The 26493-nt window shown below is 40.8% G+C and overlaps 1 protein-coding gene across 9 annotated transcripts in view; it reads right to left on the bottom strand.

Annotated features, from left to right (window-relative positions):
* The window catches only part of mark2b (MAP/microtubule affinity-regulating kinase 2b), a 49056-nt gene extending 23686 nt beyond the window's left edge, over positions 1-25370 (bottom strand). For all 9 annotated transcript variants that reach the window (XM_026161691.2, XM_026161695.2, XM_026161693.2 and 6 more), the window contains exons 1-3: positions 24358-25370; positions 3143-3313; positions 1519-1572 (exon numbers count right to left, since the gene is read on the bottom strand). In XM_026161691.2, the coding sequence (XP_026017476.1) occupies positions 1519-1572; positions 3143-3313; positions 24358-24408 (276 nt within the window). In that variant the 5' untranslated portion in view covers positions 24409-25370. The remainder of the gene's footprint in view (positions 1-1518; positions 1573-3142; positions 3314-24357) is intronic.
* Positions 25371-26493: the final 1123 nt, after the last annotated feature.

The following is a 26493-nucleotide window of genomic DNA, read 5'->3' as shown; positions in this document are numbered from 1 at the left end:
CAAATTGACAGCTGCTGGTTCCAGATGTTTCTCAAAGTCTTTCATGTGAGTTTATTACATGCCTACAGCATCGTGCAGCAGCAGTATCTATTCATAAGCTTCTCCAAAATGAGAGATTGTGTTCTCTACAGAGGCACAGTTTATAAGCTGTAATAACCTGCATTCCCATAAATGCATAAAGGGAGTATGGCCTTTTTAATAACCACAATAGCCAAGTATCAAAATACAGACCCCAAATTTTAAAAGGTTCTGAGTCCATGTATTAGACTGTAGTGTTAAATCGTGCATGTAGTATAAAACATTGCATATTTCATATCAGGAAAGGGCGTAAAGATGCGCTGCTCCCTGCTCATTATATTTCTTCTGAGTCAGCAGATAAGGTCAAGCGAGGCCGACTGAGCACTTTATGGGCACATTAACTATTTATCCATATAAAAACTATGCAAACCAGGAACTATTAAAGTTACCAACAGCCCTAAATGCACCACTAAAGCAGCATCTCAGTGTAAAATATTTATTGCTTTGTTACAAGTGTTACCTTCTTCAAAGACTGCTGTCCTTGAGCGTAATCTAAAAACGACATCAAAACATTAAAGCTGAGTTTATGCTTATGTTAACATGAAAGCGGCTACACTGTTGCACCTATTGTGTGCTATGCAGCTAGAAGAAAAAATACACAAAAATACAGCCTCTTAGTTTGGATTGCAATCCAAACTAACTTGTATTAACTGTTTGATAACCCAAATAAAACAGATAAATGAGCCACATTGCACTGGAGTGCAAACGTGTACTAATCCGCCACATTATATAGTCCACAGTAAACATATTTAAATCTTATTCTGAATGAAACTAAAACTGCTTGGCTTTTTTTTTTTTTTTTTAGATTTAGAGACTTGAGGCTTCAGACTGACGTATTCTTAGTTCGGCCTTTATATAAATCAATGTTTAAAAAAGAAAGAAAGAAAAAGACACTTCAAGATATGATAGCGTATTTTAACTAGCATTCCCTGCCAATTCCTGTTCTAACTTCCATGTGACCTTTTCCCTTCGTCTTTACATTTCCTTATCTGTGCGTCGGCGTTTATAGAAGTACATACTCTATGTTATATATATATGTCTGTGGAGTGGTTGGTGTGTGCATTCAGTGTGCACGTATACATGGTTAGACAGTGTGTGCGTGTAAGTGGACAGACCCCACCCTGCCACGATCAAAGGAAGTAATTGCAGCTTGTTTCCTGTAATTAAAACTCTCTCCGAAAACTAGACCACTTCAGAAAGCCAGAGAGAGCGAGGGAGAACGAGAGAAAAAGACACTTGGGGCAGGGAGAGTGGCTTAAAATGACTTCTGAGAAAAGGGATGAGAAGGACTGAGGTTTAAATTCTGTGCTGGGAGTGTGTGTGTGTGTGTGTGTGTGTGTGTGTGTGTGTGTGTGTGTGTGTGTGTGTGTGTGTGTGTGTGTGTGAGAGAGAGAGAGAGAGAGAGAGAGAGAGAGAGAGAAAGAAAGCAAGGTAACTCACCTTTTGCAAACTGGAGGAGTTGAGCTGTGTCTTATCTATGATCTTTACAGCCACCTAGAAGCAAGAAGCAAGAATGTGCTCACTTGTCATTACACTTTGATTCATTTATTATGGCACATTTTGCTCACACAAACCCACAAAACCACAGCCTGCGACAGCCACGCACAAACACAAATGTCCACACACTTCTCTCTTTTTGGGACACATCTCACACACACACACACACACACACACGATACAATTTCACAGCATTAAGTGATAAATACACAATCGCAGCAGGTGATAGTTGCATAATAGGATAGAAAATAGGAGAGAGGCACACACACTCTCAAGCTCAAGCATGCTTTTTATCCATGCCATTTTAAGGGCCTACAGCTCATAATCCAACAGCAGTCCCCAGCAAGGGAGACTGAAAAACAAAAAGCCATAAGGGCAAAGACAAATAATCAAAATAGCCGCAGAGGAAAAAAATATATATAAAGAGAGAAATGCACAGATGGGATGGATTCAAAGTGAGAGCTGTAGGAAAAAGAGGATGACGCAGAAAATGAGGAGAGAGGACATGAAGGCAGGGGGAACAAAGAATCGTGTCTTCAAAGGGACATGGGAAAGGGAGGGCTACTCCTCAGTCCAATTATTGTCTTTCCCTGTCAACTAACGTCTTTCTTTCACCGTTTCTGGTCGTGCTCGTCTATCTGACTCCTTCGTGCCCTCTGACTATCCCTTGTTTTCGTTTTGTGCGAGAGTGCGTGTGCGCCAGCCAGCAGGTCACATGGCATGTTATCAGGGTGTCAGGCACAGAGTTGTCACACATTGACAGAGCACGCCCACCCCACTCTCTCTCTCTCTCACACACACACACACACACACACACACACACACACACACAGTTGGAGAGCCGACTTGACTGGGCAACAGACAGAACCAAGCATGGGCTCACTGCAGTCCCAGCTTTTCCCTTAAAGGGACTGATCACCGGGTTACATCACATCTGGAATTCAAAGTAAACCGGAGACATTTAGGGCGTCTCTATTCAGGCTGACAATGGTGAACTAATCTCCTGCAGCAGATGCACTGTCTCCAAAGCCATGCAAGCCTCAGACCAAACTGTGTAGCACAGCATGAACCCTCCCCTACACTCAGCAACCAGGAAGACAGATTAACACTTAGCAGCCATTTTTCCTGCTTTTTACCATCTTTGCTAACTGGAAAGAAAAGGTTGAGGCTTCTTTTCTGTCAAAGTCTAATTACCAGGTATACTTGTATTGTCAATAAGTACACTATTATTACTATTTCTGTTATTATTACTATTACTACTATTATTATTGTTATTATTATCACCACCAGCAGTGATCATCAGGTTTCATCATCACAACATGACAGCATGTCTCAGCAGTTTCCCTAGCATAGCCTGTTTGTTATTGAAACACTGACGAGCCTGTTTCTGGTTAAATAAAGAGTCAATACTAGAGCATTTCTCCTGAATGTGATCGAAGCAGCTAAAAATAAAAGCCAAGTTCACAAAGTCAGAACGACTCTGTAAGTGGAACCGCAGGATAAGATTAAAGCGTACAGTCCAATCTAGCCTGTGTGTGTGTGTGTGGGCGCGTGCACTCATGCCTACCTCTTTTCCGGTGAGGACGTGTCGTGCCAGTTTGACCTTGGCAAAGTTGCCTTTGCCAATGGTTTTCAGTAACCGATAGTTACCGATGTGCGGCTGCTCGTCTGATGTGGTCGTGGCCACGGAGTTTCGACCTCGCGACGTACTGGAGCGGACAGATGATAACTTGGACTCCTGTGAAAGAGGGAGTACAGTTTAACCATAAAGACAATGTAATGACTTGTAAGCAAAAGGCTAAAGAAATTTAACTAAGAAACATGACAGAGCACAAATTACAGGGCATTTAAAAGGTTTGTGATTCGCTGACTTTTTAGTGCCACTGACCAGCCCTATTTCCTTAAAACTGCAAGAACACAGAATCAGTGATTATAAAAAAAAAAAAAAAAAAAAAAGGACACGACTTTAAAGCATTTGGGTCAGTGATTATATAACAATTACCCAAGTGAAACAAAATAAGCATCACACACAAACACACGTTTTTTTCTGTGAACTTTTGGAGGAAGACAGTAATAACGCATTTTAAACCTAGAGATGTAATAGGAAACCGTCCTCATCCGACAGCTGTCACCATTATAGAGAAAACGCCACATCTGTTGCTTCAGATGTAAGAAAATCTGTAAATAGCTGGGAAGCAAATGCTGATTAAAAATACAGCAAGAAATGGAAACTCCCCTTTTTTCTCCTATTAAAACTTGTATAGGTTACCGGTTCTGCTGGTGGACTGCTCACATTACACCCTTTCTAACATTTAAGATTCAAATTCACAGTTTTCCCTGTAGCACCTACCACATTATGACAGTGCTTATTATTTAGGCATGTGTAGACGTCAGAGAACTGCTGAACTCTAAAACTAAGCTAACAGTCTGATAAACTGGTTCTCTTATGTACTGAGGATAGGCGCTACCACTGTGGGCTTAAGCCTCAATTATCCTCTGTTGTGGTCACAGGCAGCTGGAGACGTGACGGCCGAGTAGTCATTCCTGTTGCACTTCAGAGGTTTTCTTCAAGTCTGTTGCCTGAGGTGACGTTGGTGCATTGTAAAGTCGCAAAAAATTAGCAGGTACGCGGATATCCCCACAACACAAACCTGTGCGCTCAGTCTCAAGTTTACGTCACTAGGAAAAGCAGACCCTTAGAGGTTGGTTATAATCTAGACATGTTGACCCTGTTTTTAAGCAACAAGTTTTTAGTTACTAAGTAGATTTTTTTTCCTCAAAGCCAAATATTTTTCCCCAGTCTCAACATGTTTACATATTCTCAGCTTTTAACAATTTGGGGCCTTGTGTCCAACTGGTGACAGGTCTGGACTGTAGGGCACCCAGACCACTACGCTAGCCATACATGTGGTATACATTTAGCATGCTATTAGGACCCGATGACGTATGCAAGGCCTTCCCCAAAAAACCATGAACATCAGCATGTGGCACTGAAATTTGTAAATATGGTTCAGCATAAACTGTGCCTTACAAGACGTATGAGATAGTTGTGGCTTTTGCACTTATCACACAATATCATCACAGAAAATGGCAATTCTCTGCTTTACCCCAGAGTCATTTTAATTGCATTTACTCATACAGAGTAGAAAACCAGGAAATAAATACTGATCCATTTAATAAAGATGTTCCAAGTGTTTCTGAGCCGATCCATCGAGTTCGAGTACAGAAACATCATTTTTTAGTGCAGTCCCACATGAAGATCATCTAATATTAGGTTTTCGGATTTGTCTCTTGCATACTGAGATTTCACAAGCATGTTTACATATTACTAAAAGATTTAATGTAGCTGATGGACTTTATGAAACACTGTTTTTCAGCATATTTTCAGTGATTTAGGAAAAGTTTCTGAATTGTAACATTTGATATTTTGTGTAACTACTGTTTAACTCAGCTACTGGGCTTTTTTGGAAAAAAGCTTAGACATCATTTAAGTTCTTTGCACGACTCAGTCCAAGGTCAATGTGTACGTGTTAAGTCCTTTAACATGGTCGTACTGAGCCTTCGTTCATCTCAAAGCAGACAGTAAGTTGTTCGAATCAAACACATACACCCCCCAACATTTAAAAAAAAAAAGAAAAACACAACCTTGCTGTGCTGGCAAGTTTTGTATGGCTGGCAACTGCGATTGGATTTCAGCTCCAGGAAAGGGTCACAGCAATTGTGTGTCTGTGTGTGTGATCTGAGCAGACAGGTGACGGGGATCAGGGTCAGAGGAGAGAACGACTGGCTCCAGGGTGACGAGTCTCACACACACACACACACACACACACACACACACACACACACACACACACACACTAGAATACACACAAAGGTGAGGGTGTGAGTTGCACACATCTCACAGAGATTTGATACCAACAGAAGAAAGCGTCAGGTGAAATTCACACTGCTGGTAAAGAGTAAAGATGTCAGTACAAACTGACCCTTTCTTTCGTCGTCTCCCACTGACCGGTCATTTAATCACCCAATTATCTCCCCTTGGCTTGCGCGAATGAGAAGCTGCCGTTGGGTTGCAAAATACCCTCAGACCACGTTTTTATCAACACCGTCTTCACCGTTAGCAAATCTTGTGCCACGGGAAAGAAAGATAACCATGATTACTTCACTATGGTTGCGTGTTCCTTGCTCCAGATGGTATGATCTAATGTCTGCGTCCCGACAACCCCCCGCGCACACATGCTCAAGCATCCTCATCCTGACAGTGCAGACCTCCAACACAATCGGGGGAATTGAGATAAAAAAAACAAATGACAGCTACATTAAGCCCAGAGGACAGGAGAAGGGGGCTTATGTGCACTTATGTGAGGGGCGAAGCAAATGATTTTTATTTTTGGAACATGTGGGAGAGGGAGACAGACAAAATGTCCAGTGTGGGCATTACTTGAGACAATGAGGCCCAATCTGACGGTGCAAAGCTTCTACATCAGTTGGGCTGTCCTCAGAGTTCGTAACACAACACATTATAAAAACCACAAAATTTAACAAATTAGCTCTACTATATATAAACAGCTCTAATTACAAATATCCCAGTATACGACATAAAATTGCTGTACTTCTCTTATACTGCAATAACGTTCCATGTGTACATAGGAAATCACATCATGGCTTTTTCTTCTCAGTGCACTTTCAGCTAGACAAGAAACTGTACATTTCCATGACTGAACTGTTTGCAGGAATCAGTGATGTGTGCTTTGACTTCACTGCAGCGGATATGACTGAAATGACAGTACCAGCCAGACTGACAGGTGAAGCTGTCGCTGTCAACAATGACTAAGAAAATAAATCAACCATTCTGTGTTAAATAAATAAAGACAACTGCACACAAACAGACCGCATTACAATACACGAGTGGCGATGGAGACACTGTAAATCATGGGAAGAGTCGAGTCATTTCCAGTGAACCGAAACCTACTCAGCTGTCAGCCTCAGACTCTACAGCCAGATAGAGAGAAAAACAGACATCGCGATGTTCCACGTGTCAAATATTTGAATGCTTCAGAAAAGAAACACTATGAAGCGATCTAAGATTTCAGTGTGGACGCTAATCTTAGGATCAGGACTTTATCACACGGCAACAAAGAATGACTAACCTTGTGTTGTGGATAAGGTCGTTTCAGGTGTTTTGTCTGTTTTCTGTCTACTTCCTGTCACATGATGGCATTTGCCTGCCTCTTATTAGGAACAATTTAACCCCCATCTTACATGTTCCCTAATGCGGTTATAACGGCCTAACCACAGCTCTGCAGCTACCACGAGGAAGTGCATCAGGTTATGTCAACTAACCAAACTTCAGTAATCCTCCACACATTGCATTACATTTTTATGTTTACTTGCATTAAAGTTATAGCAACGCCGCCTGTTTGAGGGCTGCTCTCTAGTCTCCAATCTGCATTTAAAAAAAATCCCCATCAGAGATACACTTCTGAAGATGCAGCAAGAGGAGATAAAGAGGAACAGCTCTGTGAATCCAGAAGAAACTGCATCGAGAGCACAGGTGCAGCACAGCACTGCCACTGTTCAGCTGTGCACGCTTTGGGGTCAATACAGTGACGGTGTAAAGTTGAGAACAGTTTGTAATCACGATTGCTGAGCAGTAAAGGAACTGTCAATTTGTGTCTGCCAGAGCGACAGCAGCAGGAGTCATTCACGCTGTTTAATTTCTGGGTGGCAACTTTAAAAATAAAAGACAAGCGTACACTGAACTGAGACTGCAAATGCAAAAGTTTAGTCTGTGGGAGTGTGAATCCTTTAGTTTCCTGCTGAAGGAGAGGAAAATCTAGATGACTATAAGGTTAAGACTGGACAATTTGTCATTAGGATGCTTTCCCACACTTTAAGCCAATTTTTCACACGCGCGCTGAAGACCTGAACTCTTGCCCGATTGCTGGATGTTACACTTCTAGCTCCCTACCACAGTGCGATTGTCCATAAAAGCATGTTAGACTCCAGGGACAGCCCCTTTCTAAACACATAGTATTTCAGGTAACAACAAGGTTACTGAACAATATCTACATGTGAATGAGCAACTCTGCATAATCTTTGGGAGTTGTAAAGATGGTTCTATTTTTTGTATTAATTAACATTAGTTCATAAACAATGACTGAATGTAAATGTGAGAGACACTTCAAAGGGCTAATGCGTGCCTGCTGTCACAACGCAATTTGATACATTACATTAAAACGGAAACTGACACACGAAAACAGAAGCCAGAAGAACATTAAAGCATATTTAAAGTAAACGGGCTAACCGAGGCAGTGTAAAGTATGAAACTTCACTTCTGAGGGCGATACCATCTGAAATTCACACCCAGATGAAGAGAGAGAGTGCAGGGGCATTGTACCACTTCATCTAGTTCTCCCTTTTTTCGCCTGTTTACTGTATTTGTGGCCTTTTTCATGTGAAGTGCACAATTAGCTCGGCTTTTTAAACAGTATCGCATCGTCACTGACTCTGTGATAGCCGACTTTTCGCTCGGCCACTGGACTGTGGCTGCTCTAAACAGCTACAATCAGTGGAGATTCCTGCTGGGATAGCACGTCCTGCAAACTAGTTCTGAGGGCAAATACTGGTCTTTACAATTCAAGTGCGTTTCCTCCAAGTTCCTTCATGCTTCCTACACCTCTCTGCTCTTTAGTCTTCCTCCTCTCCTATCCTCTTTCATGTCTGACTATTTTTGTCGTCTGATTCTTCCTTCATTTTTGGGCAGCTGCAGACCATGCAAACCCCCTCCCCCAGTATACACACACATGCATACTCACTTCCCCCAGTTTTAATTATAGACGTGTCGGAGGACAATAAGTGACATCATTGTTTTCTACTCATATTACTCTGAAGTTGATTCTGACTCATGAATACCAACGTGGAACTGGTAATATACACAGTTTAGACAAGAGTTTAACCACACAAAGACTCAGCGTAATATACATTTTCATGTCCGTCAAGACCATCAGAGGTCATTGGAGAGTTGATCCTATTCTCAGTGGAAAAAGCTTAGGTAGTAAATTGGAGACAAAAATCCCAACAGATCTACGTAGCAACGCTAAAATAAGGACAGAAATTAAAGGCACAATTCTAAACCTTAGTTAATACCAGCACATTAATGAGGGACATTAAGGATGAAATTGGGAAAAAAAAAAAAAAAAACCTTTCCAGTGAAACCAGCTGCATGCTTTTAAGTCTTAATTTTCAAACTGAAATATTCAATTATGCTATCTCAGAGGTCTGAGAGTTAATTTAGTCCAGATTTTACAGACAACTTCAAGTCAACTCATTCTCGTGTCATCTCATGAAATAGTCACAACCTACAAAACTAATGATTAGAATTTTTGGACTTTAAAACATCCCCCCCCATGCTCCTCAAGAAAGATTTACCACCATTTACTTTCGATGCCTGCACATGACTTCTCTTACATATACATGAACAACTGACGTTTTTCCACTTTCAAATAAAAAATTCTAACTACTACAAACTGAAAACCACACAAACCATCCATCAACCGGCCATCAGTGTGAACATTTGCACAATTTGGAGGTTCTGGTGGCAGAGATGGCTGTCTTACCAGAGACCAAAATTCAGGTCATTAATATCTCAGATTTTTATCATTTTTAAATACGCTAATAATTAAAATGCTGTTGCCTAATTAAGTTCTTGCATTATCCTAAAACAAATTAGTCATGTGTATGGAGTACAGAGGGCGTGTTTAGGTTTGAATGTGAAAAACAAGTTGGTTATGTTTAGGCATCAAAAGCTGCTGGGTCAGGTTTACCAAACCACAAGCTTGGGTTAAAACTTACAACAGCTGCCACTTCTTTAAAAACTTCACTTTCTTGGTTGCCATGGTGACTCCTAACTTTCTCTGGACCAACTATGTGCTTCTGTTCCAAGACAGTACTTGGAGATTCATGTTGCTGACATGAAAAACAAAAAACGAGTCCAAATATGGACTGTAAAACTTTTATTTTTATTATCTCTTAGTTAAACACTCCTGTGGCGATTGCATTGCAGCATCTATAGAATGCTTAAAACCAAAACGTGCACATTGTGCACATGTCTTGACAGCTTTGTAAGCCACTTCCTTATAGTAACACACAAACATTAACATGTTTACACAAGTTTCTGGTTTGTATAAAGTAATGAATTTTAAAGCAATACATGATACCATGGGGTTATTTTAATTATCTTCATACACTTTGCAACTTAAGACTGTGGGGACACTGTTAAGGCATACTAAAAGAAACTGTGTGCCTGTGCAGTAAGGGTGACACAGGACACTACTCAGATGTACCCTTTCCCCACTATAAATAAATGCCCATATTCAAAGTTATATTTAAATTTTAGTGAATTTACAGTTTAGTTCATTTGTAATTTGGCCGTTTCATATTGTTGTTACTTAATACAAGGTTGGCTGTGAAAGTTCACAAGGTTTACCAACCTGTTACACATCTGCAGTACAATGAAATAAAGGAAGATAAGCCACCCGCAAAACTCAGAGCCACACTTTTTTGGCTACCGCGTCTCAACTAATCTGCAGTGAGGACAGCCCTGTTCTAAAACAAATATAATGGCAGTATAGTGTTCAGACCCAGTCCAACTAAAACACACCTCCCAGCACACACTCAAGATGGAAAGTCACTGACAAGATGTTTGCAGCTTAAATCCACTCTCTGTTACACTGTAAGCACAAGCATTTGCAATTGACCACAACACAGACAAAGCAGTCGAGCTAATCTAAGGTACTGCCTGTGTTTTGACTTCCAATCACTGACCTTTACTAGTCTGAGTTCTGGGAGAAAGGCAATCAGATTCAGCCTTTTTTCTTTTAAATACAACAGTGCAGTTATGAAAGTAAGGGAGGGCTGCACAAGAAGTACGCATTATGCACTAATAGTAGGACAGCCGAAACCAAATGTGAGATTGGCCTGTGTCAACTGACCTCAACAACAGAGGGCTAACCTAAGGTTTAAAAAACAGGGAACAGGTGAACTTTAAACACACCAAGAAAAATGATCATTACAAACTGAGCTAGGGTAAGAAATTAAAATTACCCAACTTGCAGCACATTAAGAGAAACAGACACTGTTCATTCTTTCCAGTTTACCACTACCAGACGCCAGTTAATTATCAACTATTAAACTGATTAAGTGTTAAGTGTACATTCAATTGTAATCACAACTGAAAGTTTTAGTTTTTATAAGAGAAACGGCCTGAAATTAGTATAGAAGGATTATTTTTGTTACATCTCTGTAGAGTGTAACAAACTGTGCGAGTTTAATTCTAAAAAAGCGGCATTATGACAAAGACATGTCAACTAATGCAATTACACACAATTAAAACCTTGCAACTTTGTTGCCAATGTTGGCAACAACTAACATGGTACACTGGCAGCTACTATTAGATGCTGTTTTTCTTTCCAAATTACATTTTTAAATTGCACATCCCAAACTGCTGTTAACAATTAAACATTCTCGCAATGTTCCCCCTCATTTGAAATGATTAACTAAAAATTTGTGACTCGTTTCATTCTTGTCTAAAGACAACTTCAGTTTGTTGTTGAAGGCTCAGAGAAAGCTTGAAACAACACACTGCACTGTAGTATTTCAGACTGAAAAGTAACTGATAAACAATTTTTTCATTTTTTTTTTTTTAAATGCATGAGTAATGAGCTGAGTTTCCTATTTGACAACACATCAATATCTGTAGTTTTACCCTAAAGCAAAAACCTACAAATCAGCTGATAATAAGCAGGGAGACAATCAGCTGTCTACACAACGAGCCATGTCCTCAGTGTTAACAAAAGTAGAAAACTAGTGCTACTTCATCGCTAGTTTTAATTGCTTATTTCTGTTCATTATATGTAGAATGCACTTTTATTTGCTTTGCAGTGAAGAGTAAAGAGCTGAGTATTTTCTTATTGACAGTATGGAGCATTTAAGTGATTTAGCCAAGAAATGTACCAAACCATGGCAGGTTTATACTGAACCGTGCTTTCTAGGTATCATTACTCCTTCATAAATTTGTAATGAATATAACCTTACAAATGAAGAAAACAACAGCTGATAATTAATCAAAAAATAAAGCTTATAACTTATAAAGAGGGCATGGAGCTGGACAATTTCCAATTAAATCCAGAGTTAAAACTCAGAATTTTCGCTTTTCTTCAATTTTAAAGACCGTTTACAACAATACTCAGCTGTAATTGAAAGCCTGTACATCCAAACAAGAAAAATGGAAAATTTTCAAGCCCAGCCAGATTCTCTGACTTCATTAAAAGAGCTGCTGCGATGTCAGTTACATGTGATCTTACTAACAGGCTTGTACGCTGCCTTCAAATAGCCAATTTACCATGTGAGGAAATCTGAGGTGGTCTGTAACGAGCCTCTTGCTGTAATTTGGCGGCAAGATGTGTAGTTGATGAGAGCAGTCCTCCTTAAATACACTTGTCCAAACTTAATCTTATTTAATAAAAATTAAATTGGGCTTAATCAAGTGCAGCCACGCTGCTATAAAAAGAAACAAAGTTATTAAGCTATAGTTTATTGCCCCCAATTGCTCACTACCAATGTCCTTGAATGCTGTGCAGTAAGCTAATGTCCTATCGGTAGGGCTGCAACGATTTGTCGTTGTAATCGATGATGTCGACGCTGAGTTATATCCTTAAGTCACATAAATGCGTTTTTGTAACCGCAATACACTACAGGAAGCTATGGGGTCAGTAACGCCTGTATCGTCTGTCAAGACGGCACGCAATACCAATGAAGAAGAACAAAGGACGGAAGAAAATGGAAACAAGATATATATATTTTTTTCTTTTTAAAAATGTGAAAGCATTTGACAGAAAACTAATTTAAAGCAGACTGTGCAACGTGGACATTTCCTTCCACGACAGCAGTGCTGCAGCACACGAGCATTTAAAACGTCATCACCCTGGAGCTGTGACGTTTCAGAATGAATAGTTAAATTAGTTTATGTTAATGTTTGTACAGTAGTGTTTATGTTAGCTTACCTGTCAGAAACTTGTCCGAATGATGTTTGCTAAGCGAACACCATTTCAATTTTGTTAGCTAGTAGTAAGCCATTAAACAGGAGTGGCTACAAATGGCTGAAGTCATGAGAGAGAGCATCGTTAGCATGTCCACTGTAATTGTAAACTCATGAACTTTCAAAGCTTTTTTTAGTTTCCCCATTTGTACATTAGCTTTTGCTTAAACATTACTAGCACTTTCATTTTTGCTATTTTTATTTATTTAATTTTTATTCTGACGGTCCTATTAAGTGATGTTAAAATACTTTTGACTATTTTCAAATTCACGTGTTTCCTGGGTCATTAATTTTATTGCCTGTGGGACCAGACAACAGGGTGATATTCACAGTTGGGCAGACTTGAGCAGGTGAGGTACTGGAACCTGGAACAGGAGGTTTGCCCACAGAAAGTGGTGATAACAGTTACTGAAATAATCATTGACTAATCAAAGAAAAATTTGGCAGATTAGTTGACTATCCAAAATAATCTTTTCTTGCAGCTCTCGCTACAGGTGATACTTAAAGCACAGTTTGTTTTTCATGGCATCAACACAGGCGCCCTGTGAAAAAGCAGCTGAAAGCAGCTGCTGGTCCCCATTCGTGTGCGATTTGAAAACGTTGATCATATTCCTATAAGCACTTTTTGGCATGCATATGCCACGTCAGTTTGCCAAGGGTTGGTCTAAATGCTAGCACCAGCAACGTTCTTCATGAATAGAATTATGCGACGCTTCTACCAAGCGGTTATGTCAGCTTACTATGACACAGGCTACATACCACCTTTGGTTTTCTAGATCAAAACAGTGCAGAAATGTGCTGCTTTTCACAGCTGTAATCCATCACAACTTTCCACCTAGCAGAAATGCAGCTCCAATAGGAGGCTGCTGCAGAGCATCTTAAAGCCAGCAAATGATGCAACAAAAATAATCCTTCTATTCCAAAAAAGAATATTTAGTTTAACGAGCATTTCTGGTTCTGACTAGCAAAGGCAGCAATGTTTACATGTCTAGCTGACTAGTGCACATTTCTAATATGAAATTAGGTAATATGGGGACAACAGTTATAACTCAAGTCTTAAAGTCATAAAAACTTTGCTATTGCATCAAGGATTCAATCCCCCAACAACATTTGGACTCAATGTGCAAACTTACTTTACTACACACAGAACAACTACAGACAGAAGCTGCATTACTTCTACTTTCTGAGTGAGAGGGAACACACACACACACACACACGCACACCAAGCTGAAGTCATGATGGCTGTGTTGTCATGGAGATTTGTCACTTCCTAAATCCTGCCATCTATCTTAATGCTGGTTTCTTCTTCATACTTTTCTTTTATTACCCGTTGTGCTCTCTTCCTTCCCGTAATTCTTTTCTTCAACCCAAGATCAAAGCACATAAAAAGTGTACGTGACAAAGAGAGTTAATTGTCCTTAGATGGCAATATTTTGTGTATCATAACTGTCAGAAGTGTCAGAAAAAATCCATCTGAACAGAGCACACTGTTATTATCTAATCACCATAGTCAGGGTTTTCCTGGCTCAGAATGGGGCTTTGGTACTAAAGGCAACCAGCCTCCAATCAATCCTGGTTGTGTTATTTGACAGAAATCTATGCATTTCCTTGTTATTTGTGAATACTACAAAATAGATTACACAAATTCTACATGATAAAACGCAAGGAGCTGTGGGCCATCTTAGACAAGGATTAATAAAGCTTCGTTATCAGCATTATGCATGACTTACAGGGCAAAAATAAACTGCTGTACAAGTGTAAGAGTTACATTTTACACTCATCCTCGTCAACCAAGCCTTCTGAACATCTGGCATTCGGTGAACTGGACCTTTATACACTTGGACTCATGTGAACAGGAATTTTATCAGACAGCTTCTTTGTTGCAAAATCAGGGCTTTAGCGGTGAAGTGGGTTAGAATAATAGCCTAGAAATTAGTCTTAGTGGGCGGCATGAAAAGAAAAGGAATATACAAAAGAACGGCTTTTGTTAAATGTTGCAAAAACAGTTCAGAAAGTTGGAGATCGGTAAATAGATTTAACGTTAGCTGCAGACAATTCTCATTCTAAACAGACTGACTTCCCTGCTGCTGTGGGGACATCGCTAATGGAAATAAAAGTTAATTCAAGTGGTCAATCGCTCAGATACTGGAGGGCATGATCTGGTGCTGAAATGTGGCACTTGACAACGCAAAGGCGTGCGTTTGTCTCTTACACACTCACACACACAAGGGTTGGCTACTCTGTAATAAACTACTGCTAAAGCCCCTGGGAGAGTCTGGGATTTAACAGAGTGCTTTCTGCTCAGCTTTCAGACCATGGACAGTATAAACATTTCATTTCTTAATATTAGTCTGAGAGAATCCGTATGCTTTATGCCTGAATAAGCAGCCTGGCCATGTTTTTGTAACAGTCAATGACTGGAACGTTTACGTAAAACTTTCAAAGCAGCAGTATTACCTCATGCACACACAATACCCCGACAGCATGCATCTCTGGTGTCCACTTCTAATTTACAGTAAGATTGAAATATTAATCTACAATGAATTTTTGCTGTTCAAACTCCAGAAGAGGGATCTGTATCTCTGAGCCCATCAGCCAGCACCGAGCTCACACAGACTCACAAATCACTGATATGATATGTCTCAATGAAGTCACGAGGAAAAGAAGCAGGCCATGTCTGAATGGGAGACTTTTGCAGAATGTTGATGTTACATATCGAGTGTCTGAAAAATGCCTCACTTAAGAGCAGATATGAAAATGCACCGTTCATTTGATTAAAATAAATAAATAATGGACAGTTTTTAAAATACAGTTAGACGCCAACACAAAGGAGAAATAATTTTGATAGCAAGTGCTAGAGCTGGGCGATATATCGAGTTTTTAAAACATATCGATATATTTTTATACGAGATATAAGATGTGACAATATCCTTTATATCGATATAGTCTATGTTACGTTATAATTATAGTTGTGGAGCCGCAAGTTTGCCTCTCTTTCGTCCACTTTTGTCTCTACGCAACGTTACTCCGCCTCGCCTTCACTGAAGACAACTCCCCCTCCTACCCCATCGCTTCACGTGCAGGCAGCGACAAGACGGACACGGCAAATCTCCGTTAACGAGTTACTGCGCATCGCCCCATGCGTGGGGCTGGACGGCGTCAACGTGCTAACGAGCTAAACATGCTAACGAGCTAACCGCGCTAACGAGCTAACAGCGCTAACCCTAAAATCCTTTCATTCTCTCAAAAGTTGATAGCGCGCCTTATGTATGAATTCTGGTTGTGCTTGATGGCCGCGAACCGATTTTATGTGGTACACGGCGCTCAGCAATCTGTCAAAAAATGTTTTAGTACGACTTTGGTAAGCTACGGAGCTGCACCGCTTGATAGATTGTCGGCGCATTACGGCTACCGAGGAGCTTCGCGGAGTGATACGTACTGTGCATCAACGTAATATTACCGTATTGTGTGTGTATAAGGACCATAAATGGCACCTGTAAGAGACGTGGTTATGAAGTGGATTTCAAACTCCAGGCTGTCAGTCACACAGTAAAACTTGGGAACAGAGCAGCTGTGAAATCTGTCTGTCTTTGTTATTACGCTCAGCGTCTTTTAGTTTACATTTTGACTGCACAATTGTGAGCTCTTTGTTTAGCACAAAAACAACCTTGTTTTCTTTTATTTATGGAGCATTATTATTTAATGAATGCTCATAATTTAATTTTGAGTAATTTTTCATGTACATCTGTGCTGTATGTTAATAAAAGTGCCTGTGTGACATCTGGGACACAGCTTTGACTAAGAACTCTCTTTTTGTTCTTACTTTATGGCTTAAAAAAAAATCGAGATATATATCTTATATCGCCATCCAGCTAAAAAATATCGAGATATGAATTTTGGGTCATATCGCCCAGCCCTAGCAAGTGCCAAGAAATGTGCCAATGCATATCAGCTTGCACCTTCCTTCGGGTGTAGGGAACAATGACGTGATTAAGCAACATTTCAGCTGAAGCGGTAATTCATAAATCCAGGTGTAGCTCCATCTCAATTTGAATTCAGGACAAAAAGCGATTGTAATATTAGTACACTGGTTAATGTTGCTTCTTTGTCATGCCTTCTAAAATCCTGCAGGCTAACATGTTATGTACAGTACAGCTACTATATAGCCATACTAGCCAAACAAACTTGACACCCCGCATGAGGCCAAGTAAATCTTTGAGAGGCCCTAACTTTAACAAGGTGGTGTCACGCTCGATCTCAGTTTGCTGTCAATGTAGTGTTGTGTGTGTTCTCTTACACTGAAACTCCCTAGATAAGTGAATGTGTGTGTACATGTCAAATCAGTTCAGAGTTTGTGTTTGCACTACTGCTGTCACAGTTGGGACACACTGCATAACACTTCCTTGTGTGCCCTCCTCCTGCTGCTATGTAACACTGGGTGTGAGCAGTGTGTGCGAGCCACCAGAGTAAACAGGTCTGTGTAGCTCTCACAGGGTGGAAAAGCTGAAGGTTACATGCGTGTTACATGCAGATGAAGCACCACGACCGGCCACCTCGCTTTGAACAAAGATGCTCTCTGACAACCCTGTAACACATTTACTTGCCCATTCTCAAAGCTCCACTGCAATACTTAGGTCACACAAATAAGTAACAACTGATACAAATGCACAATGTGGCAAAAGTCGACGAAATTTGTCGTGTGGGAATTTATTTTTCAAACAATCAGTCTCACAAACAGTCATTTGAACTTGCGGATCCAAACTAACAAATTAAACCAAAAACATAACCAATGCAGGCTGTAGACAGAGCAGCAAACTCACTCATCATGCAAAGTAAAATTACTGTCGATTGAGTTTGCTTTGATGATGGTGCATAACGGGTTTTTGATTGAAAGTAAAGGCCTAAAAATGTTCTTAATATAGCATACACTTAGAGAGATTGATTTTTTTTGTAGGTTACTAAAATCCATTTGTAGATCGCCTGGCTTCTGTGCTGGTCAGTACTCCATGATGCGGAGCGTACTGATTTCCATCTGTTTTTGGAAACACTGGATCAGAACCTCATACATGCCAACTCCAAAAACTTTGAACTATCCCCAACTGAGGGAGCCCAGTGACAGTTAAAGTTATTTACATTTTTATAGATCTCCAGGTTTTCTGAAAGACTTTCAAAGTTTTTCTTTGGATACTGGCTGCTGTTTAACTCACTTTCAGTCCTGTCCTTGTACTTGAATGATTTCTGGCCGCAGCACCCAGCCCTAAGCAGAGATGACGTCTCTCTAAGCCTATAACATAGCCTGAGCAGGTGCCTGACGCCGTTCCCAGCATTTAAACCTGTGCGGGCTGCAACAACACAGTCAAAATTCTAGGGAAGTGTCCATCAGGTTATGACACAGGTTACACTGTAAGGTTTTGGATGGGTTTGTGGTAACAATGTACCTGTAGTGTTTAATCCACACAAATGTTATAGTGATGAGTGCAGTATGAAGTTAAATATTAAGCTGGGCAACTAAAACCACTTTCAAAGACAGTTAAGTAGGCAAATCAAGTTCTGGCACAGCCCGTCTCAGCCTTGGGAAATATGTTTTGGATACTGAGCTGCACCACAACAGCATGAATGTAGTCAAGAGAGCAAAAACAATAGCACTTCGGATGCATGTTTGAAAGCCCTCGTTTTAAACTGAAACTAAGATGTTTGTTTTTTAAAGGTCAAACTACATAAATAGCTTTACTTCAGGAAACAATTATGAAGAAGTTAATACTCAAACATGTGACAATTTAATGATGTTCTCAAGTTTTTAACTTTTCCTTGACACAAAAACCAGGCACACTGGATTACAGGAAGAAATCCAAGTATTCACAGCAAACTGATATCAAGCGACTGAATTACATTGAAGTGGTGAAAGAAACCCACACCTTCACCTAAATGACGTCAGGCTCTTCAAATCGCACATCTACAGTTGGCCGCCACACCTACCACTCTGCTCAACTGGTAGGGCCTGTTTTACCCTGTTCCCTCAAGACACAAAACACACACACACACACAGACTGAGCACTGAATTTCAGTGCATGTCGGTCAGATCCCTCGGTAGCACCTGCACCCGGACCTTCAGGTATAAATGCACTTGCAGTTGACTAACTGAACGTACCCAGTTGTAAGGGGAAAATGAGAGACTGCTTGTGCTCGTGTGTGTGTGTGTGTGTGTGTGTGTGTGTGTATAGGCAGGAGCAAATCCGAGTGTGAGGAAGTAAACGCTTGTGTGTGTAAGGCAGGTTCTCTGTTGCTAAGGCCCTGGCCAGCTTTGTCTCTCTGTTCATCTGCCTAGTGATGGCTCTAATAAGGAGCGGGAGAGACATGGTTTATGGTTTCCTGGGCATTACAGCAACTTGTGTGTGCATACATGTGTCCTATAGCTCCTTTACACGATGACTCATCCAAAAAGAGCATGAATGTAGAGATGAAAAAAAAGAAAGAAAGGTGAACACAGATCAAGTAAACACACTCACACGTTCAGTGCTCCTTTCTTATCTATATTACATTTCCAGCTCCCCAGCTTGGTGGGACATTCTTGCCTTCTTTCATACGCCTGAGGTATCGAGTGAAAAGCATCAAACTGTGCTCAGCTCTACTCCTATTTCCTTCATGTTTTCTGTTGTGACGCTCAACAGGATTTTGAATCTGCAAGCATCACTGTTTCAGTTCTCGTGGCGTTTACAAAGGTCAAGCTAAAATAGAAACTACTGCTGATGAACTGTAACAGTTCAAGTTATATTAACCATTTTATAAATCAATAAACTGATTTAGATCAATGAACTACCATGCACTTCATTCAATGACTTTGTTTTTTGGTACACAAGTTACATTTTCCACTCACTAACTAGAAGTAACCTGGTGTCTGCCAGTGACCAATGTCAGGGTAAACTGCAACCCTGACCAACCTAAGCCTGGAGAGTTCCACATCGACTTTGTAGGTATATTGCTGGGAACCCCGAGTTCATGTTGATTATGGTTTCCACAGGTAAAAGGATCAAACTATCCATAAGATTTGGGGGGGTTGTTTACAAAACCTGAGCTACATTCGCATCTTTTCATCAGGATACTTTTAAACAGTTTTTAAGTAGTTAAAAAAGTATCCTGCTTGGAATAGTTAGTAACTATTAAAAACAGTCAAAAGTAACTATCTAATACAGTTTAACCCTCAGTTGTCAAGCTAATATCCATCCACTCAAGTTCACCAATTACCATAGGCTCAAGGCACTGCTGTCAAGACTGAAAGCAATGGCAGACGTGGTCGACGACCTTCAATCATTCACTAATTCGGTGAACTCCAATCAGTCTGATGCAAAATGACGTTGCACCAGTCTCAATCACACTAAGCGTCAGAAGGATGCTCAATGATTAACCCAGCACTGAAACACACTTGACAAAGGAGGTATGACGGGAGAAATGACGGTTCATAAAAAGGCTTACGAACTGCACTTGTCATTAATAGCCGTTTAAGATAAAGCATATGAACATGCCTTAAGTTTGAAATTTTCCATAGTCCTGTGTACACGACAAGAAAAGAAACCGATATACCGATGATGATATTCTGTACTGTAAAAATATCTGTCTGCCCCAGAGCAATATAGATATTTGTTTGCTTATCTTGTTGTTTATTCCTTTGTTTTTGCTTGAAAAAAACAAAACAATTTTAAATTCTTTCAGGAGCTAAAGTGGAAAAAGCCAGTGCAAAAGTGGAGTTACACAACAAATAAACAGACAACTAGATCACTATGTTCCATCCCATTGTGCGTGCCCACCACCTCATATCAACCACAGTGAGCTACACAAAACATGTTTATGTCTGATCCGAAGGTGAGGAAATTCTCCCCACACATTTTATAATGATTTTAATAGGAGTGTGTGAGGATGTAACATCTGTATGTACTGTTATATACATCTGGCTGGAGGTGGGCAAGTGCTTTATCTCCTATTGTGTTTTATTTCCTTGTTCCTTGTTGCAAGTCCTTTGGGAATAAAGACTTGTGTAAATAAACCTCATGAAAACTCAAAACCTCTAACGCCACTTCCAAATCTAGTTCAGTTAGTTTTACATTTTCTCCCAATGACCCAATAAGGAAATGTCTCAACTTTGACAAATTAATGGCTTGGCTCTATAATGTGCGGAAGATCCGGCATAGTGTGCAACCATCCAAACAAAGAAGGATGAACTGACAGACCTGAAGAGCCATACCAGTATTTCTAGCTATATTAGTGGGTCAGAAGACGTGGCTTAATGAATAGAGGGAGAGCACTGTAAAACAGGAAATCAGACAGTTCAGTGATCATGTCTAGGGAAGTGGACAAACTGTGCAAACTTGTTAAAAAGATGACCTGTGCCAAAACCTATTTCAAACTGCACTCATGTAATATTTTAACACCAGGTAGTTTAAACACAAAAATACAACCTAACACGTAGTAAACATGCATTTATCCTGTTATTTAACACTGAAATGTTGTTACACTCATGTGGACCACAAATAAGTTCCTCAAACTAACAGCAGGCCTGAACCCTTGCACAACGTGAGAACGTGTCCGATCAAAGCCACTCAACATATCTGCCATTTCACACCGTCAGAAAGATGTCATAAGTCACTTCTCTGTATTTGACAGCTCTCTAATTATATGTGCGCAGCAACTGTTCATGATGACTGAATGGAAAACTGTGTTGGTCAGTAACTTTACTTCACAATCCCCCCAGACCTGTAGAACCATTAACTCACAGATTAGCTGGCAGTCATGTGTAAAGAAGGAAAAAAAGAAAAGCTTGCAAACTCTGAAGCCAAGTAAAGCAGCTCCCAATTAGGGTTCCTCAAAATATTAAAACAAACCACTGCAATCAAGCCGTCTTTAGCAGATACAAGCGGATCATAACCTGCTCGTGGGTTGAAAGGATCAGAACCTAGACTTAAATCTCTGACGGGCACAGAGAGACTCGTCAACACTTAGCCTGTCCTCATGCCCGGTGCCATTTTGTCCCGTATCTTGAGACCTGACACCAAAGGCTTTCTATACATGGCCTTTAAAGACAGACTGGACTTGTGTGGGAGTATTCATCCATGGCCTTTTGCCTACAAACCTAGTTAAGAATTTGCCATGACCCCAAACTTTTCTCTTTTTTTACCCCTCAAATCCAACCCTAAATCCTCACTGGATGCTGTGGGACGAGAATGGACGCATTCAGAACAACAGCAGGATTATTTCAAACCGACATAAGGTTAAGGCCGCACAAACAGCGTCCGACAACAAGTTCAGTTTGAGGGGTTATTAATCGCCAAGGTACCGCAGTTAGGTTTTACACTCTTATGAGCCTGACAAGATATCACAGGAGCACTTATCTCCCTTCCTGCTTTGTGTGTCCTGTGCTACAAACTAAACACAGCTCCATATTCTGCCTTCAAGTATTTGCCTATCAGAATGGGCAATGTTTGATTGTCCATTCTAGATCTGGCTAAAGTGGAGCCAGGTCTGACATTTTAATCAACCGCTTCTCTTTCGGCAAGGTCCTGTGCAGAAGCTGTCACACTGAACACAGTGAGGAAGCTTCTGCTCATGACTTTATACGTGTCTCTCTTACAGCAACATGTCCAAAAGCGCCCAGCTTTCACTATGACGTCAACTTTTAAGATCCCACTGGAGATGGAAATGCCCTGTCTGTTTGTACTGTGTGCGAAAGGCAGCTACAGTGGATGACTCTACTGCCTTACTGCTGACCTTTGTTCCCATAAGGGTGTAGCTGTGTACGCATGTCTCATTCTCACTGTGTCTACTTATTTGCCTACATATGAATATAAGCGTATGTCCACTTTTCTTTACACCCTGATGCTGTTTTTAAACAACAACTCAGAAAACAGGTGAAAAAGTCTAAAAGTTTTTGTTTGGGTGAAATCTGACTGATCATGTGGACTCATTAGGAAGCTGGTAGGTTAAAGACAGTTTGTCTGATCAGACATTTGCATTCTTGCACATATGTCCATCAGGTAATAAATAGAAGTTGTTTCCAGCTGCACTGCATGTGTAAGGAAAAAAAAAGTGGTTTAACAGAAGTGGCGACAGGCAGCGGTACACGTGCGTTGTATCTACTGGTAAACTTATGTCAGCATTTTGCTTTTATGGGAAGTAAAGACAGAAAAAAATATCTTTGAACCCTTCAGTGTTTACTACCAAGACACACTCCTATTGGCTAATAAAATAAGTTCTGTATTTTGGTAGGGCCATGCATCAGCAGTTCACACTTAAGTTTGGGGTTTTCGTCGTTTCTGTTTAGCTTGACAGAGTGCACTGTAGCACTCCCCTTATTGTGTTTCTTTTGTGTTACATAGCCACGCATCTAATTTTTCACAAAGGTTTCATTAAAAATACTTTGCACGTCGGAAACAATAGTTCTAGTTAAGTTCCCACGCTCGTCAAAACTGCTGATCAGCTGCTAAAAGCAAATCCTCACCACAGATGCATTCGTAGGACAGCACCGCAAAGTGGGTTTAGCTTCAAACGCTTGCTGACATCATCCAGTGGCTACACTGTCAATACCTAGACAATTTTCCTTCCCCATCAAACATTCAGAGATTTTAATGAGGAGGCAAATACCACGTGATGCTGAACATGGACTGCCCGAGTCACACTCTTCACTAGAAGCTATAATAGCTTTCATGTGAGCAAATGCGGCTTTCTCATAATGGAAAGATAAAACTGTCTGCAAGATTAAGACAGATGCTGCAGATATGGAAGCTTATTTCCAGCGATCTAGTATGGATTTGGAGCACATACCTCAAAGAACTACTAATCAAATGTATAGACAAAAAAGGGTTCTTGAAGCGGGAAACCATATCTGCACAGCCTCTGCAACTGATGAATCTCAATTTTTATTGGGATTTTTTGGAGCTCTTTCACATATGGATGGGGGTTAGCAGGCTTTTACTAGGTCAGAAGATGCGTATTGTTTGCACAGCCTGAGTGCCTTCAGTCACCCCCTATAGCCCTACTTGCAATCCAAGTTTTACTTTTTTCCCCTTGAACAATGATCTGCAAGGGTTTATTGTTAATAAACTGAGGATATATCCAAGCGCAAACCTCCTTGCAAGTTCCCATTTGAAATACAAATTCTCATTTCCATTTAAATGCCACTTCTTCTGTCTGATAGCTTTGTGACACATTTAAGGTTGTCAAATAAAGAGTGCAACAAGCAACTTTCTTCCAGAAGGACAGGTAAGTTGCAAATTAGCATAAATAAATAAAAAAGAAATCTACATGTCTTCATCAAACTTGGTGATAAAGAAATGTGTTGAAAACTGACTTTCAGCTTTATGATTGCCTGTATTGCAGAAGGTCAAAAGTGACAAAAAGTCAAGTGGGAGGACATGTCTAAACACAGACTAAACAGAAACCTAAATTTGCTCTGCTATCCTGTAAGGAGTGGGAAATCCAATGTGAGTGCGTAGGCAAGCTGGTGAATCACTGCTCTGTGGCAAAGACAACAGAGACACAGGAGAGGAAGGAGAGAAAAAAAAGCAACCAGAGACAACCAAAGCCTGTAAAAGGCCAACAAAGGCCTCTCTCCCCAGCAGATGAGAACTTCAAGTAATTTTGTGGACAAATATCACAAATAATTACATTTTTAAGAGTCATTTACAAGGACATCTTACCTGCCCGGCCGAATTTTCAATTACTTGAACCAGTGGGGGCCTTGTTGACATTTTTGAAGGAGTCTGTGTTGCCAAAAAAATAAAAATTAAAAATGGAAAAAGGAACCTTGAAACTAGTACGATTCGTCAGTCTCTGCTGAGCATTTAAAACTTGTGTAGTTGATAGCTGAGGAAAATCTCCAACAGATGTCCAGTGCTAGCCAGCTAGCAGCGCGACAGACAGCCTGTGAATCAACAAGTTGAATCCCACCATCAGCGGCTAGCCGAGTTAGCCAGCTAGCTCGAAACTAGCTAGCAGCAGCAACCGCAGGTCTCATGTTTGTCAACAAGCAGAAAATGGGAAAAACTAATGTTTTCTTCAGCTCCGGCCTGGGTGTGAAGGCATTCAGTTCCCAGTTCAAGTTGATCTGCGTCGATAGCGAACAGTGAGGTATAGCACGGATGTAAGACGCGAGCTAACTACCTGCTGCTGTGACGTTTTGATCAGCTAGCTACTTATGCTAGCCTGAAGAAAAAGTTGGGCAATGGTTGTATTGAAAGAAGACAAGGTTCAGATAGGTGGCTATCGTGCTAACTTGTAAGGTTGCCAACTGAGGTTTGGGGAAACCAATGACCGCTTGCCAAAATTTACAGCAAATGTTGACACGGCGTCGTTTTCATCGCGCAGTGTCGCCGTTTGTCTTTCTCCTTTTGTGGCAGAGATGTTTCCTTTTAGGTCTTCAAACCAGCTCCGAGGTCTACAAACTTTCGGGCCAAAGTTATTTCCCGGCGAGGTCTCGACCTTCCCACCTCTCACAAAGCAAATTCAAATATTCCCAGTGAGTTATCCGGGGCCAGGGTATCCTAAAAATAAAAGCAGCACCTTGTGAAATGGTCACATGGCAGGTGAGAATCACAAATTAATTTGTTCCGCTAGCTAACTGGTCGACATTAGCCCATGTAGCTAGCTAATTCAGGATTTTTTGAGGTAAGGCTAGCTCGTTAGCTTATTCCCCAGCGACCGCAGTGGCGGTGACTGCCAGAGAGCAACCCACAGAGCTCAAAATCCACGGAAATCACCGGCGCTCTTCCTTGTGTTGCGTGATTGGAATAAGGTCGTTCACCAGTGCTGCACTGCAGTGTGGCGATATACCAGTTCGTCCTGTCGGTACACCGACTAATATTCCAGTCACCAGCCGACCGAAGGAGGAATCATCAAGTTGTAAAATCCATTATCAGCAAAGTGGGCTTTTCTTGCTCGGAGGTGCGTGTCACGGGGAGGGGGGAGAAAAGCGAGGAGCTGCGCCCGAATGCAGTCTATGCGCACGATCCTGCCCTCATACCGGAACAAGCTCGCGGCAACATGGCTGCTTGCTTGCACCACGACTTGAAAGGGGAGGGAGGGAGTTCTGAGTTCGGCTTCACTCGATTTTTTCCGAGCCTTTACTGCTGAATGACCGCAATTCCTCCATGCTGGTAAATGGCAGGTGCGGGAGACTGTAATTGTTCTCCTCAACCTGGCAAGAATGAAGGCTCAACTCCAGACATAATGGAAGAGAGAAACTTGGAGCCTCCGGGGTGCAAAAGTTCACCGGTCTTTCAGTTCATTTCCTCTTTTTTTTTGGTTTATTGATTTATTTAAGTATGCCGATGAATATTTTATCGGGCTCTTTGCCTCCTGCATTGTTAATATTGTGGCAAAGTCTTTTACAGAGCGCTCCTGACAAGTTAATGTGCATGTTTCTGCTTCCAGCTGTGATGGAATTTAACCCACCCAAGTAAGTCTACTATCTTACAAACATGAGAAGCTTTACTCGAGTATGTCGGATTTATGTGACTGTACTCCACTACATTTCAGAGGGAGCGATTGCACTTTTTTTACTACACTAATCTGCATTTAATGGTCATATTCAATACTTATAAATGTGCTGATTGGAGGAAGTTTCTGATCTTTACAGATATTACCAAAAAAAAAAAAAAAAACCCAGAGAAGTGCCTACAGCATGAATGCACGTAGTCCCATGAACCCTTTCAGTAAAGCCAAAGAGAAGCTGGACTTTCGTTCAGTGAGTAACTAGTATTTCCTCATTATGTCTGCACAGATTCATTTCATCTGTAAACAGGCTTATGGACACACGCCTCTTTCTGCTCATCCCT

The sequence above is a fragment of the Astatotilapia calliptera genome, chromosome 3 (genome assembly GCF_964374335.1).
Source record: "Astatotilapia calliptera chromosome 3, fAstCal68.1, whole genome shotgun sequence".
Lineage (NCBI taxonomy): Eukaryota > Metazoa > Chordata > Actinopteri > Cichliformes > Cichlidae > Astatotilapia > Astatotilapia calliptera.
This window is presented reverse-complemented; position numbering and strand designations above follow the sequence as displayed.